This window comes from Ranitomeya variabilis, chromosome 8, assembly GCF_051348905.1.
Source record: "Ranitomeya variabilis isolate aRanVar5 chromosome 8, aRanVar5.hap1, whole genome shotgun sequence".
Taxonomy (NCBI): Eukaryota; Metazoa; Chordata; class Amphibia; order Anura; family Dendrobatidae; genus Ranitomeya; species Ranitomeya variabilis.
In genome coordinates this window covers 195,337,140-195,354,432 of record NC_135239.1, presented here as the reverse complement: position 1 = coordinate 195,354,432, position 17,293 = coordinate 195,337,140, and the positions used below count along the sequence as shown (strand labels likewise).

Genomic DNA, 17,293 nt, shown 5'->3' with positions numbered 1-17,293 from the left:
AGCTTTGCAGTCTTCACACTTCTGCCAGATGGTAATTATGCTTTTTTGTTATTTTTTTAAGCACTCCGGGGCATTGAAAAGACAGTTTATAAGGCAGAAAATTATGCATGAGTCCTTCCAATTCAGCTTATTATCTTGCAATGTTAAATCAAAAGATTTAAAAATCACCATAGAAGCCAAATTTCCTTTTTTTTAGGGAATAATTTATTTTTGCCTACAAGTATTAACATATCCTTAGATCTTTGAGCCATCTACAGTAATCTAGTAGCCATAATTTGTAATATGACACACAAGAAAATAAACCAGATCCTTTTTTAAATCTTTTAATTAATTCACCGTGACAACTTCCCCGGCAGAGACTTCTATAGTTTCATCGCTCCAAGTTTAGGCAATTCACCACGTTGACAATCTCAGCAGAGAACTGAAACGCGTTGCATGTATATTCATGATTATCGTTTCAGTAAATTCAGATTCCTCTATCCCAAATTCATTGATGTGTAGTCTTATAAAGGAGGAGATGCAGATCCAGTTTAGGTACAGTCACATAACATATTGGCTTCCATAGAGGCGTATCTTGGGCAGGCAACTGGGACTTGGATGTTTGGTACCATCAAGGCATTTTGCCTTGGCAAAGGGTCTTTATATACAGGGCTTGAGGGAAGCAAATAAACTAAACCTTTGCTATCACAAGTGTTTCACATCAACAGGGGAAATCTGGGAACAGCAGATCTTCCATTCAACCTGTGTGTTTGGGTCCTATATTAAATTAATTCATTTGGTGCTGAAGAGGTTAACGACTCTTTCAATGCTGGTCAGAAACCTAATGTGGACATTACCTCTCCCTATAAAACCTGGTCAGACCCTCTCTGCCTTGCCGGTGAAAGCTCTGCTTCCTAGCTCCTTGGAGAAGCTGTTCAGAATTTGAGTTCTTTTTTGCTTAAGCTAAGTGTTTTGGAGATAAGTTGTTGTGAAGGTGTTCTGTAGTACGTGTGTGTTTATGTCCTGGTCCTTGTTCATGTTTAGTTTATTCCTCTCTGTCCCTATTCTCCCCCCTATTGTTGGTTGGTACTTTTATATGATAGGGGGTTTCTGTTATCCCAGTTTTGTCTTTTGTGTCTTGTTCGCATTACATTTCTGTTCCAGGCTCCATTGGGTGGGAGAGCGTAGTGACCAGGAATAACCAGGAGCATAGTGAGGTTGGAGACTCGGGCCTCTCTACCATCAAGAGTACCCATGGGACAGGTATAGTTAGGGTACCAGTTTCAAGGACAGTTTTAGGCCCCCCTCCACTACATAAGATCATTACAACATGATATTTGCCCTAGGGGAAACAAAACCTAGCTATGGCTCTAGGCAACCAGAACTTTCTCCAGAAGTATAAAGTGGCCCCAATTCTAACAAGTATTTTTGCTCAGAAGGACAAGTTTCTTTATGAAGTCTTGAGAAGAAATAGACATTTGACTCTAAGACATGACTTGATGACATTAGAATAGGATATTAAGCATTATGGTGTAGGTCCAACCTTTGTAGAAACAAATGTGCCTTGTATTGCGGGTTGTTTCTTTAGGAAGAATGTGACGAGTCACAATGCCAATCACGGAAGACCCACTGCCTCGTCGTTGTCTTTAATGTCAGGGGTCCAAGAAGTAAAATCAGGACCATCACACATTGATGACCTATCCTAAAGACAGGTCATCAATGCCATAATCCTAGAGAACAACTGATAAAATGTGCATTTTTTTAAAAATTTGGTTGTAATGGAATTTATTCCATCAGTGACCTTCCAGCTTTTATAGAATGCCCAACTCAAGAATCGGACCTCCCGCCATATGCAAACAAGCACTTATCCATATTTAGGGAGTCAACTCTGACATTTAAGAACCATAATTGAATAGTTGACCTGGATACTTTTACAATACTGCAGTATTTGGGACTGGAAAAGAACATGGGGTTTGTGACTGGTTGGGCTGCTGTGATGTCGCCATGATGGGTTTGGTGACCAAAAGTCCCCATGTTTATTTGGTATTTTTGGCTTGACGGATTTCCGTGAACAGGTCGGACATAAGAGTCACACTGAGCAGGAGAATCATGAAGTCTTCAAAATCCATTTGTCCTTTGCTGTCTTCCTCCAAATCCTTCATAAGCTCTTTGTATTTTGGTTTTGTTTCTTGACCCTGTAATAAAAAAAGAAATGTCCATAATTGATTTCATTTCATCCGATTGAAGTTGTTTTGATGAAGAACAATAAATGTAACATAAAGAGATGCATCTACTGTCTACTTGAAGCTTGTTTTAGAATGCGTTGGGATAGACACCCTGCGGCTTGTCAAATGACTGTAGTAAGGACGGTAATTGGAGGATCTGGGATATTCACATTAATTACTTTTTGAATGCAGCATGTGAAATCTCTGTTTGCAGACCAACTGAGCGTTTCTTTAGTCTTCTCTGGGGGTATTCTGTGCTGCGATTGGCAGCATCTCGGAAGGAGGGGTGAAAAAGTACACCCTGAGAGAAGACTCTGAAGAAATGCATAGTTGGACAGCAAGCAGAGATTTCACATATTGCTCTTCAAAAATAACAAGTGTGAATATCTCTGTGATGGAGCGATGCAGCGTAAAATGGAAAAGATCTGCACAATCAAGGGAGCCCAGGGATGTTTATAAGTTATAAAAATCCTTTAATATGACAGCACTTTGACAGAGTTATCATGTTTTTAAAATGTAAAAAAATGTCTAAAAATTATCCATCTTTGTCATTTGTAATCAGGCAATGTTCTGTGCAAAACTGACTCGTACTAATGAATGGCAGATGTTGCCAATGAATACCTGGGCTCAGTGAGACTTGCCTAGGATTTGCCTGGTATTGATATTGGCTGGGTACATGGAACGTGGAAGTTCTAGTGCAGATTATCCGTGGGTTCTCTCTAATTACCTGTGTAAAGTTCTGGAACTGTGAAGGCAACAAGTCCTTGACTTCTCCCTTGCTGACTTTCCCATCATTGTCTGCACATGAATTATACACAAGAATGGCCGTGGCGATGGCTTTTTCTAGTTCAGAGCCTTTCCCCAGTGCTAGACAGAAGATAATAGGAGACAATGAGAAACTATTTTTAATCTTTTCGCTGCAGAATTGTTACATAATGTATAATTATTTTCCAAATCTGTCAATCAAGATGTGCTAATTGTACAGCGTTAGTTGCAATGTGAATATCTCGTGTCGCGGAACTCAGTGTACTGAAAATCATAACGACTTGTGCAAGAAAAATATCTCTTTTATTGAAAAGTTATTAAAAAAACCTTACATTTCTTTCTATTTAATGCACCGGAACACAAGATGACCTTGAACTGTATGTATATTTTTTGCAATCAACTTTGTTTTAGCTGGTCTGCTATATATAAAAATTTTTTTAGCAACTTTGTACATAGTTTTGATTAAAATGTCGTTTTATGTATACAGCTCCAGTACCAAACTATGGTTACTCTCTGTATAGTCTAGTCCTTCCTTTCTTCTACCACCTTCGTTTTCTGATTTACAGCCTATAACATAGAGAGAAAATTGACAGGACAGGAGTAACAGATAACTGCAGAATCAGACTACACACAGGGTTTGTTTGTAGTCTGTTACCATGGAGACACATAGTTCTACTAAGACACATAATCTAAAAAATAGGTAGATTTACCTTTAATAGAGGCCAGTTGCTTGGAGATTGGAATTGTATTGCTATGATAAAATATAGAAGACATTTGCTAAAATGAATAAGCATCTATGAATTGGGACAATATTTATATATAAAGCAGAAAGAACCATAAAGCACATGACTTAATATGGGCTCATTTTATTAAAGGGGCTGTGTCACCAGGTCAATCGTTGTCAGTTTTTTGTTTTATTCTATACCTGTTGCTTCCCTGTGTAATCCATTTTTTTTTCTCTTAAATCCGCTTTACGGTTCAAGAGATATGGGCTTTTCTATTTCGGGCTAATTTTCATGGTCTTTACAAAGGGGGCATGGCTCACAGGCTAATTATGCAGAAGAGTCAAAAGACACGCCCCAGAGGATCCTATGAGCCACACTTCTTAAGTAAAGACCATAAAAATGATCATAAAAATTATCATAAAGGCCCATATCACTGGAACCGTATGAGGGATTTAAAAAAACGGAAACAAACCCTGCAATACTCAGAGACGTAGCAGGAATAAGATAATAGATAAAACTGACTACTTTGATGTGGCGACAGGTCCTTTTTAAGGGAGTCCTATTAAAAAAATAATGCTGAAAATAATGAGCATTAATCCTAAATCACTAATATATATCCCATAATGTAGAATGAACTAGAACAGTGGTAGTGAACCTCAGGCCTCCGGGCCGTTTACCCTCAATGACCTTTTATACGAATCCCTGGGGACCGCAGTGCTTGGGCCCACAGCTGCCGCCGGAACATTAATGTCTTCCTGCTATGTGAGAACGCACATGTAGTGTTCACTACTGAACACTGAAGGGCAGGCAATGAAAGGTTACGTCCTGACACCGGTGCCAGCGTTAGTATGTACTTTGTGGGCGGAGTTAGAGCACGATTTGTACAGCCCCCGAGGAGCGGCTTAAAAATCCAAATGGCCATTGGCAGAAGAGAGGTTCCCCAGCTCTGAACTGGAGGAAAATTACTACATACCAGAGACTTGTTGCTGAGCTTGAGCAAAGTGTTACGTGAGCAGTAGGGGTGACCATAACATCTGCGCACTGTGATAGACACTATTGCATGGCACAATGCCACTTTTATAAAATCTCTATGCCTGGTATTATTTTCCTATGTCTACAGTAAGTTATAACGTATGGACAACATTGATGCCACTACAGTATCAGATTGGGATCCAAAGGTGACTTATATTTAGCACTATTATGAAATCTGAACTCAACAAAACTTGATATTTTGAGCATTCTGTCAATAAATTATTTTTGGGTGTGTATGCACTGTATAGTACTATTATTTATAGACTCTACAGTAAGGTTGTTTCTGCACTATTTATTACTATTATTTATGTACTGTATGTCACTGATATTTGGGCACTTTATAGGATGATTATTTATTAACTGTGTAGTATGGTTAATTGGGCACTGTAGAGTATTACCGTATTATTTATACATTCTGTGGCACTCTTAGTTGACAAGTGTATAGCACAATTATTTATGAACTTCATCTTACCGTTATTTGACCACTATACTGTATTATTTTCTATGGACTCTATGGCACTTTTATTTAGACTCTGTATAATACCTCTTTGGCATTTTATAATACTATTATTTATTGACTTTATAGTATTGTTATTTGGGCACTGTATAGTACTATTGTATAAACTGGCACTGTTAGTTGAGAACTGTATAGTATAATTATTTATTATGAACTCCATGTCATTGTTATTTGAGCCCTATCCTGCATTATTTTCTATGGACTCTATGGCACTTTTAATTAGACTCTGTATAATACCTATTTGGCATTTTATAATACTATTATTTATTGACTTTATAGTATTGTTATTTGGTCACTGTATAGTACTAACAATAGTACTATAATATACAGTAATACAATAATATATAATATATAAATAATATATATAAATATATAATAATAATATACAGTAGACTTTATGGCGCTGTTAGTTGAGAACTGTATAGTATAATTATTTATTATGAACTCCATGTCATTGTTATTTGAGCCCTATCCTGCATTATTTTCTATGGACTCTATGGCACTTTTATTTAGGCACTGCATAATACCTCTTTGGGATTTATGGATGGACTGCATGACACTGATATTTGGGCAACGCATAGTGCTATTATTTATGGACTTTATGATATTGAGCGGTACAAATATTATGGACTATATGGCACTGATATTTGGACACTGTATAGTACCATTATTTATGTACTATATGTCATTGTTATTTGGGTACTTTATAGTACTATTATAGTATTATTTATGGACTTTATGGTACTGCTATTTGGGCACTGTGAAGTACTATTATATACAGTAGATTTTATGGCACTGTTAGTTGAGAATGTTATAGTATAATTATTTATTATGCACTCCATGTCGCTGTTATTTGAGCACTATCCTGCATTATTTTATATGAACTCTATGGCACTGTTATTTGGGCACAGTATAATACTAATATTTATAGATGGACTGTATGACACTGATATTTGAGGACTTCATAGTGCTAAAATGTATGGACTATATGGCACTGCTATTTGGGCACTGTATAGTGTTATTATTTATGGACTATATGATATTGTGCGGTACAATTATTTGTGGACTATATGGTACTGCTATTTGGGCACTGTATAGTGTTATTATTTATGGACTATATGATATTGTGTGGTACAATTATTTATGGACTATATGGCACTGCTATTTGGGCACTGTATAGTACTATCATTTATGGAATGTTTGTCACTGCTATTTGGGCACATAATAGTACGGTACTTTTTTTTTGGACAGTATGACACTGTTATTTGGGCACAGTATAGTGCTAATGTTTATGGACTGTTCTACACTAATATTTGTGCACTGTATAGTACTATTATTTATGGACTCTATTGCCCTACTATTTTGACACTTTCCAGGACTATTTTTCTATGAATGTGTGACCTGATATTTGGGCAGTGTATAGTACTATTTTTTATAAACTCTGACACCGTATAGAATTAATATTCAAAAACTGTATGGCACGGTTTTGTGACACTGTAAAGTTCTATTATTTATGGACTTTAGGACACTGTTATTTGGACACTGTATAGACTTTTATTTATGGACTACTGGGGTTGTAATTTAAAGTTATGAGACTTTTAAGAGACAAATCTCCCTCATTATACAGTGATACATGCAGTGGTTTAACTTGAACCTTGTAGGTCCCAATGCAAAAATCTCCAACAGATTCATCGATTAGTACGGATCTTTGATAATATCGACTTTCTCATATGGGCCTAAGAGATACCGGCCATCAATGCTAGGAAATGGGTCGTTTTACAATGCAATGCAATATTACGGTAAAGTGATCCCTGGTTCTGGTCTCCAAGAGGAGAGAAATAAAAAATGTTAATTTTATTTTTGTAAAATATATTTTAAAACAAACAAACAATAAAAGAATTCACGCCTCCCTTTTCTTAGAATGTAGATAAAAATAAAACAAAAAACCCCCAAAATATATTAGGTACTGCAGCGTTTGAGTGTTCAAAGTAATAAAATCTCACACAGTGAACAATAAACATAAGAAATCTCAAAATGGCAGAATTTTAGTGTTTTGGGGGTCATTTTGCGTCCAACAATTGAAGAAAAAGTGATAAAAAAGTTGCATAGCCCCAGAATAGTACTAATAAAACTGCAGCTGTGTCACAAAAAAAGCCCCAATATATCCCTGTCAATGGAAAATAAAAAGATATAACTCATGGAAGGTAAGGAGAAAAAAAATGAAAGCGAAGAGGGGACCATTGGGACAATGCCACCCATGGAGCCCCCTAAACCTGGAGCCCACTCTGCCAGGACCAGATTGGACCCGCGCCTCGAGCCCTCGGCTCACACCTCTGGTCTCACTAGGCGAATAAATAAAAGATTAAAAAAGGTCTGAACAGATCCTCTAAAGTGATCTATACATAAAGCAGGGAAACAATGGCGCAACCAGAATTAACCCTTCATTACCTCTTTGGCATTTTCAGTACAGGATGAAGTTCTGCTCCGGGATCTGAAGCGAAATGTCTCCAACACTAAAAGAATAATTCACACGGGATCGTCCGGCTCGCGGAGGTTTGGTTCTTTTTTTTTTTTATTCGATTTTTGTTGACTTGGTAACTTTGCTAAGCAACGTCCGCATCAAACACTACTGAATGAGGCGAGTGCACACAGCGCATTAATTCTGTTTACAGGGCACGTCCGGGGTTTATTTATACAGGAAAGCGAACAATGTGGTTACACAATCCTAGTGCTCAGTGCGGCCACAGAACGGTGCAGAACAATGCTCATCAATAAGTGTCCGGAGCAGAAGCCCAGCGCTGTCCGACCGTAATTACCGGATTCTCAGTGATGGAGATGGGAAGAAGACTGTGGAAAAAGTCATCTGTCTATTATCTATCTATTATATCTATCTATTATCTATCTATTATATCTATCTATTATCTATCTATCTATTATCTATTATCTACTATCGATTTATCTATATATCATCTATCTATTATCTATTATCTACTATCTATCTATTATCTATCTATTATCTATCTATTATATCTATCTATTATCTATCTATTATCTATCTATTATATCTATCTATTATCTATTATCTATCTATCTATCTATCTATCTATCTATCTATCTATCTATCTATCTATCATCTATCTATTATCTACTATCTATCTATTATCTACTATCTATCATCTACTATCTATTATCTATCTATCTCTCTATTATCTATCATCTATCATCTCTCTATCATCTATCTATCTATCTATCTATCTATCTATCTATCTATTATCTATCTATCTATCTATCTATCTATCTATCTACCTATCTATTATCTATCTATCTATCTATCTATCTATTATCTATCTATCTATCTATCTATCTATCATCTATCTATTATCTATCTATCTATCTATCTATCTATCTATCTATCTATCTATCTATTATCTATCTATCTATCTATCTATCTATCTATTATCTATCTATCTATCTATCTATCATCTATCTATCTATTATCTATCTATCATCTAACTATTATCTATCTATCTATCTATCTATTATCAATTTATCATCATGGAGTGCTGCCTCTATTTTTTGGATATATCTATCTATTATCTATTATTCTATTATCTATTATTATAGACAAATAGATAGGGGATAGGTCGATAATGAATAGATAATAGATAATAGATAATAGATAGATAGATAGATAATAGATAGATAGATAGATAGATAGATAGATAGATAGATAGATAATAGATACAGATGAGCCTCCAGTATGGAGATAAGCCTCTATTGGTTGAGGATACTGGCTCAGCATGGGAGGGCATGTAGTAATAGATATGTAATGCTAGCAGCTGAACCACCAAATACAGTCAGACATTGTAGGGACATCATACTGTGTGGGGAGCTGTGGGGGCATCATTGTAAGTTGGGAGCATTGTAGGGGCACCATATGTTGCTGGGTCATCATATTGTGTGCTTGTGTGAAGGGGTACTGTGTTGGGGGCATCATATTGTATGGATGGGTATCATACTGTATCAGGGTCCTGAAAGCAAGACTGTAGTGGGTGGGAACACTAAGGGGCTTAAGTAAGGGCACTGTTTCTGTGTAAGTGCTGCACTACATATTCCCTCTCCCTGTCTTAAAAAGTTGAGCTGTGACTGAGCTTATTTGCTACAAATAGAGAACAAGACCAGCACATCCAAGCTAGTGTGAACAGGCGCCAACCAAAAAAACATATAAGTTGAAAAATGATAAATAAACATAGCACTTTTTTCCTATTTTCTATGGCAGTAACGCATTTTCAATGTTCTAGAGTAATCATTCTTGGTAAATAACGGTGCAATCTTTATCGTTTTTCAACTTGCGCCTATTTGCTGTTATTCAAATATTCTTTTTTCTTTATTGCAGAAGGCAATCCAGACTCTTGCTTTGGGGAGCCATGATTTCTATTTCCCCCCCTGCTCTGCTCTATCAGTTCTTCTCCTCTGTTCTGCCGGCTAGCTATAGGGAATTTACCAGCTATTAGTAGTTTGCTTCAATCAAGGAATACATAAGAGTCTATTATTGTTATACCTGTGACCCACACACCTATTACTGTCCAATTTGTAACTTTATTATTCTGATTACCTATCTCAATCTATTTCACTCATTTTATAAAAATATCATTAAAGATACTTTTTAGTTCTTTCAAAAGTAGTGAAGTAGGTCTCGATTAGTCTTTACTGCTGGCTATGTAAATCTCGCGAGTGGCCACCATGACTAGTCACCCACTAATTAGCATATCACCATCTCATTTGTAAAATTGATTTTTGGCATATGATGAAATCAAATGGGCTGAAAGGGTATAATGGTATGATGGTAGCAATAAATATGTGCTGGCGATTTGGGGGGCCTGGGCAAGCTGTCAGGTTCCCTTTAACAAAAGCTTTTGGGTCACATGTCTGACAGCAGGATGGAAACAAGCGTAGTCTGTTTCCACGGAAACCTGCGGAATTTTAAAAATGTTGAAAAACTAGTTGAAAAAAGTGAAACAATTCGTCATTGCTGTTTCTCTTCTTTTCTGAAATAGCTTACCACTTTTTAGTGGCTTTAGTGTTTGAACCTTATTCTCTCTACATCTTTCTTTTTTGTCTTTTTTTTTTTAAAGTACATGAAATTACAAAAAGTTGCATTTTTATAAACGTCTCACACAAGTCCCTGCCTAGAGCAAGGTTTCTGGATGAGTTTTCAATTTGGCACAATTGTGTGACTTTTTAAAGCAGTTGTGACTTTTATTGTCAAAAAGTCGCAAAAATTGACTGAAGCCAAAAATGAAGGCATTTTTTAATTTCGGGCTCCAGTTTGAAAAATGTTGGCGCAAAAAAAAGCCAGCATATACTACAAGAAAAAAAAGAAAGAAAAGTGACTTCAATACGTTGAAAATGATGAATCGAATCCAAAGTATTTAAAAAGTTGCTCGACTTTTCATTTAGTTTGTGAAGTAGAATTAATTTTTTAAGCAAAAACTGTAAACGAAGATCTGGAGTCTCCTAACAAATTTGTGTCACTGGAATTGTGAGGATTCATTAACTTCTATGGGTTAGATTAATTTAAATTAGTCATTTAAGAGTGAAATATTCTTTCCAATTACGAATTGCCTTTCCTTCCTTCTTCCAGGGAGCCCATTTGAGCGGCACACAGATGGCTGGTGGATGAAACGAGTTCCTACTAAAGCTGGCTGACCCTTCTGGGTATAAATGAATTGGGAGGTTCACCTTCCCCTCATCGTCTCCCTTTATAGTCAGAGCATCTTTAATTTGCCATCTGACAGTGTCATTACCCAGATAATTGAGAAGTATTACACCAAGTTTAAACTGTATATTTCCCTTCTACTCTACAGCCGAATGCAAAATTACATAGTATCCCGGTGACAAGGCTAACACGTACGTATTACTGGTGTCCATCAACGCGAAGACCTTAATTAGCGGTGAAGCAAACGATTGTTATTTCCAAATAATCACTCATCTGACAGCACAAAATACACTGATTTCCGACGGATAAAAATATTTCCTCCATCTGTTTCACATTCAGCTTGTAGAACGTTACGGAAGGATGCAATTTTCTGGTGTTGTGGACACCGATGAGGAAAATTGGCTGGTATCAGCCATGAAACGATAAAGTAAAAAAAAGGTTCTTGGAGGGTCTGCTCAGCTTATTATCCAGATAACTGTGAGATATTGGAAATTCAAGGTTTAAAAAAATCAATTATAATTGCTAGAGTTGAACCAAAAATTTTTGCTGGACAATAGTCCTGCGGCTATATCAGTAGTCCATGGATGCCGGACCAGAACTTGGCGAAACAATGACTATCTACCGGCATTCTTTGATGCCTCTTCAGAGCATAGGTCCGGAACGATGTGTCACCACGCAATGTAATGAAGCTGCAGGACCTACTAATCAGAAGAGGCACCGGGAATGTTGTCAGGTAGCAGGAGGTTCTCAGGTCTTTCTCCTACTATTCGGGTGTATTCAGTTTGCCATATCTCCGTAGTTTATGCTTCTTTACTGGGACCCCTGTTCAGATTTGACTGCCCATTCTGACACCTGATGCCCATTTCTGACCACTCTACTTTCTGTTGCCATTAAAAATCCCCTGCCCTACCAATTGCTGATGCATATGGAAAGATCATTTCTGCTGTCCCGATGCTTAAAAAAGAAACACCTACTATTTTATTACCCCTGATGTGTAATTTTTTGGGGAAATGTCTGAGATCAACAGATTTTTATGTCTTAGCCCAGAGAACTTTTTGACCCAGACTGAAGGATTTTATGCAATGCAAGATCAGACTGTTCCAGAAATACACCAGAGAAGCCTCCATTGTGTCCAAGCATCACAAAATAGTCAGCCCTAAAGATCAAGCGGAAGACAATCTTCACTTGCCTATAGGACATATTTTTAATGAATTAAAACAGAAGAAGACTCGTCGCCTTTGAAATGTGGTGCTGGAGAAGGATGTTATCAATACTATGGATGGCAAGAAGAACAATCAAAACAATTTTGGAATAAGTCAAGCCAGACATGTCACCGGAAGCAAGGATCACCGAGATACGACTTGCCTACTTTGGACACATCATACGAAAAGAGCAATCACTGGAGAAGGATATCATGTTTGGAAGAATAGAAAGAACAAAGAGAAGAGGAAGACCAGAAGCCCGATGGCTTAAAATACTATCAAGATAACGGCAGAGAAGACCCTGGTGGACCTATCTATGGTTACACAAGATCGATCTTTCTTCAGAGCGATCTTCCTTCAAGTCGCCATGGCTAAAGATCGAGCCAAAGGTTGATAAATATTCAAAATCAACCTATTAGATCTTATTGATGCTTTATCTTGTGTGCATAAACGAAAACAGCAAAAATAACTGACTCCTGCACAAGTTGTGAATAGATGGAGCAAGTGTGGGATTTGTATTTTCACACCTAGCTTTATGATACATCAATGATCCACCAAGATAGCCCTTCCATCTTATCTGCTTGTGAGGTCAGCAGCAGAGTTATAGAAAAAAACAAACTCAGTGTTAGAAAACAAAAAAAAGATGAGTACGAACAAGCAACAAAGGAGACCCCAGTTGTCTCATGTTTGAAGGCTGCCTTTTTGAGACGGCATGTTCCAGCTCTTTCCAAAGATGCTCAATAGGATTTAGGTCAGGGCTCATAGAAGGCCACTTCAGAATAGTCCAATGTTTTTCTCTTAGCCACTCTTGAGTGTTTTTAGCTGTGTGTTTTGGGTCATTATCCTGTTGCAAGACCCATGACCTGTGACTGAGACCAAGCATTCTGACACTGGGCAGCACATTTCTCTCTAGAATCTCTTGATACTCAAACAAAAAAGGCAGCACTCTCTAGCGCCATAGCATGCAAACATGAAATATGAAAATTGAATCGCATCACTGCTCTAGAAATATGAAAAATTGAGAATGCTTAGCGCATAAATTGGCCAATTCATGTGTCCCTGGAAGCCACGTTAAGGTATTTCTTGTTTCCAGGACCTAACTTAATGCCAATCCTCTCTTAGAATAAAGTCTTCTAGAGCAGTAATGCAATTCAATGTTCTTACTTCATGTTTCATGCTATGGTGCTACAGAGTGCTGCCTTTTTTGTTCACACTTAGTTTATGTTTGGATGTGACGGTCAGTTTTTTGAAATTTGTATTCATTAGCCTTCTGAGTGAGCACTCCGCCTTTTAGCCTCAGGCATTTTTAATCACAGTAGGACAACTACCCCTCCACAGAGATATAGATTTTAGTCTAAGAGAGGATTCATATTAAGTTCCCATAAAGATGAACACTTTATTCTAAGAGAGGATTGGGATTAAGTTAGGTCCTGGAAATGAACAACGCCTTAACGTGGCTTCCAGGTACACATGAATTGGCCAAGTTATGCGCTAAGCATACTCAATCTTTCATATTTCTAGAGCAGTAATGCAATTCAATTTTTGTATTTGATGTTTGCATGATATGACGCTACAGAGTGCTGCCTGTTTTGTTTGAGTGTATATCAGTTGGTGACTCTAGGTAAGCACTAGTGATGAGCGAATATACTCGTTACTTGAGATTTCTTTAGCATGCCAAGGGGTCCTCCGAGTATTTTTTAGTGCTCGGAGATTTAGTTTTTCTTGCCGCAGCTGAATAATTTACATCTGTTAGCCAGCATAAGAGCATGTGGGGGTTGCCTGGTTGTAAATCATTCAGCTGCAGCAAGAAAAACTAAATCTCCGAGCACTAAAAAATACTCGGAGGACCCCAGAGCATGCTCGAGAAATCTCGAGTAACAAGTATATTCGCTCATCACTAGTAAGCACCTGTTCACACTTAGTTTATGTTTGGATGTGACAGTCAGTTTTTTAAAATTTAGAATCCCTTGGTAGTCTTGAGATTTCATTGTACCCTACACAGATTCTAGACACCCTGTGCCAGATGCAGCAAAGCAGCCCCAGAACATAACAGAGCCTCCTACATGTTTCACAGTACTCTCCTCTCCTCTCTTCACACAGGTATGCAGTGAATATCCCAATTCTCCCTGGATCCTGAATGTCTTTGTATTTTGCAATGATTTTCTGTGTGTCAGCAAGCACCCTGAATGGTATGCAGTGAATATCCCCAGCTCTCCCTGGATCCTGAATGTCTTTGTATTTTGCAATGATTTTCTGTGTATCAGCAAGCACCCTGAATAGTAATTTCATGTCATTCAACTCCTTTGTTGGAATTCATCATCAGTTACATGGTTTTCAGCACTCACTGTTGTGTGTGTGTGGGGGGTGGGGGGGTCTCTGTAGATGGTTATCACAGAAGAGGTGTTAGTATAGAGATGTTATCAGGACTGCATCTTTGATCATCTATCCACACCAGGATGTATTGAGCATCTGTCCCTAGTTTGTAACTAGCCAGCTCCCATAATCCCGCTGTCCTCTCCCTGCACTGGGGGGCCTATAAATTTAGATTCATTCTTAGGGGTGCACGCATGTGTGGGGTCGCACGGATTCAGCAAAGCATCGCATTAGCTAAGCATCAAGTTATAGCAGTTATTCCATGGCAGTTAGTCAGGGCAGGAGTCAGGTAACCCACACTCTGCTCTCCCTTCTATCCATGTGCTTTATTCCTATCCTCCTATGTTCCCTTGCAATCCACATCCACCGCCCAATCCCCCTCCATCACGACTCATATACATCAGCTCCTCTCTCCTTCCCTGTCCCATGTACAGCTCCCTTGCACTTCTCACCTTCCTGAAAAACCTCAGTCCATCTTGCCAAAACACACTGCACAAAAAAACTTCTTACAATTTAAAAAACTTCTTGCTTTTTATCTTCCTACTCCTACTGATTTCGGGAGACATCTCCCCCAACCCTGGTCCACCATCACACAACCTCAACTGCTACCCTACCTCACATCAAAATCATTCTAACCTTATTAATATTACTTGCGCTCCCTAATCTCCTTCTTTTAATTGTGCCATTTGGAATCCACGGTCTGTATGTAACAAGCTTCCTTTCCTGCACAACTACTTTCTGAACAACTCTCTAAATCTATTGGCCCTCACTGAAACCTGAATCCAGGATTCTGACACGATCTCCCCTGCTGCCATTTCCCATGGTGGCCTACAATTCTCCCATTCCCCGAAACCCACAAACAGACCTGGTGGTGGAGTCGGCATACTCCTCTCCCCACAATGCACCATCCAGGTCATCCCACCTGTTCCACCACTCTCAATCCCTTCTTTTGAGGTCCACACCATCAGGCTCTTCTGTCCCGTCTCCCTCAGAGTAGCAGTCATATACCGGCCCCCAGGCTCACCCACCTACTTCCTGGACCATTTCTCTGCCTGGCTGCCGCACTTCATGTCCTCAGAACTCCCAACCCTTATCCTGGGAGACTTCAACATCCCCATAAACAGCCCCACTTCCACATCTGGGTCTCAGCTTCTATCACTAACCACTTCTCTAGGCCTCTCACAGCTCTCAACCTCTGAGACACACAAGGACAGTAACACCCTTGACCTGGTCTTTGTCCGGCTGTGTTCAATCTCCTACCTAAATTACTCACCGCTTCCCCTCTCTGACCACAACATTCTCTCCTTCATGCTCACAAATCCTTGCTCACCCCAGCACCCTCCTACCTACCATTCAGTCAGAAATCTACAAGCCATTAACCCTCATACACTTTCAGACTCCTTACACTCATCACTGTCCCCAATCTCCTCTTTTTCCTGTCCTGATCTGGCAGTACATCACTATAATGACACTCTTAGAAGCACCCTAGACCAAGTAGCTCCCCTCACCCTCAGAACCTCAAACACAGAGTAAAACAGCCCTGGCTCATATCGCAAACCCGATTTCTCCAGCGATGCTCTAGGAGTGCTGAACGCTTATGGAGGAAAACTCGCACACCAGAAGACTTCATACACTTCAAATTTATGATAAAAACCTATAACTCTGCCCTTCACATCACCAAACAGACCTACTTCACCACCCTGATCTCCTCACTATCCAACAACCCCAAGAAACTTTTTGACACCTTTCACTCCCTCCTCAGGCCAAAAGCTCAAGCCCCTATCACAGACATTTGTGCTGATGACCTGGCCTCCCACTTTATAGAGAAAATAGACAATATCCGTCAGGAGATCTGCTCCCAATCACCAAGTTCAGTGACTCCCATCCCTCCCTGCATCTCCCCTGGCTCACTCTCCACATTTGAACCCATCATAGAAGAAGTCTCCAGGCTCCTCTCTTCTTCTCGTCCAACTACATGCACTATCGACCCCATTCCCTCTCATCTCCAGTCTCTCTCTCCAATCGTCACTACTCACCTAACTACAATCTTTAATCTCACTCTCCTCAGGCATTTTCCCGTCCTCCTTCAAACACTCTATCATTACTCCGTTACTAAAGAAACCCGCCCTCGACCCATCCTGCACAAATAACTACAGACCAGTCTCCAACCTCCCCTTCCTCTCTAAACTCTTGGAGCACCTAGTCTACTCCCGCCTTACCCATTACCTCTCCATTCACTCCCTCCTAGACCCTTCACAGTCCGGCTTCCGCTCCCTACACTCGACAGAAACTGCACTCATCAAAGTGACCAACGATCTTCTGACAGCAAAATGTAACAGTGACCACTCTCTGCTCATTCTTCTTGATCTTTCTGCAGCTTTCGACACTGTTGACCACCCTCTCCTACTCTCTAGGCTCCAGTCACTAGGCATTAAGGACACTGCTCTCTCCTTGTTCTCCTCCTATCTTTCTGACCACTCCTTCAGTGTTCTGTTCTCTAGCTCCACTTCATCTCCTCGTCCTCTCACTGTCGGGGTACCCCAGGGCTCAGTCCTTAGCCCCCTTCTCTTCTCCCTCTACACGGCCCCAATTGGACAGACCATCAGCAGATTTGGCTTTCAGTACCATCTTTACGCTGATGACACACAACTATACACGTCAGCCCCTGACCTTACCCCCGCTGTACTACAGAACGCCACTGACTGTCTGTCTGCAGTCTCTAACATCATGTCCGCTCTCTAGCTGAAGCTCAACCT

The 17,293-nt window shown here is 39.3% G+C and overlaps 1 protein-coding gene across 1 annotated transcript; it reads right to left on the bottom strand.

The window, feature by feature from the left end:
* Nucleotides 1-1,991: 1,991 nt before the first annotated feature.
* On the bottom strand, nt 1,992-7,889 carry SNTN (sentan, cilia apical structure protein). Its single transcript, XM_077277872.1, has 4 exons — nt 7,692-7,889; nt 3,680-3,720; nt 2,932-3,071; nt 1,992-2,174 (listed from the first exon to the last, which is right to left on the bottom strand). The coding sequence occupies exons 1-4, from the start codon at nt 7,700-7,702 to the stop codon at nt 2,016-2,018; spliced, it is 351 nt and encodes a 116-aa protein (XP_077133987.1). The 5' UTR covers nt 7,703-7,889; the 3' UTR covers nt 1,992-2,015.
* Between the last annotated feature and the right edge of the window lie 9,404 nt (nt 7,890-17,293).

Excerpts from the sequence above, each read along its gene's own strand:
- SNTN (XM_077277872.1), bottom strand. Across the intron at positions 3,072-3,679 it reads GCAACTGGCCTCTATTAAAG|CACTGGGGAAAGGCTCTGAA; the intron begins GTAAATCTACCT and ends TCTTCTGTCTAG. Across the intron at positions 2,175-2,931 it reads AGTTCCAGAACTTTACACAG|GGTCAAGAAACAAAACCAAA; the intron begins GTAATTAGAGAG and ends TTTTTATTACAG.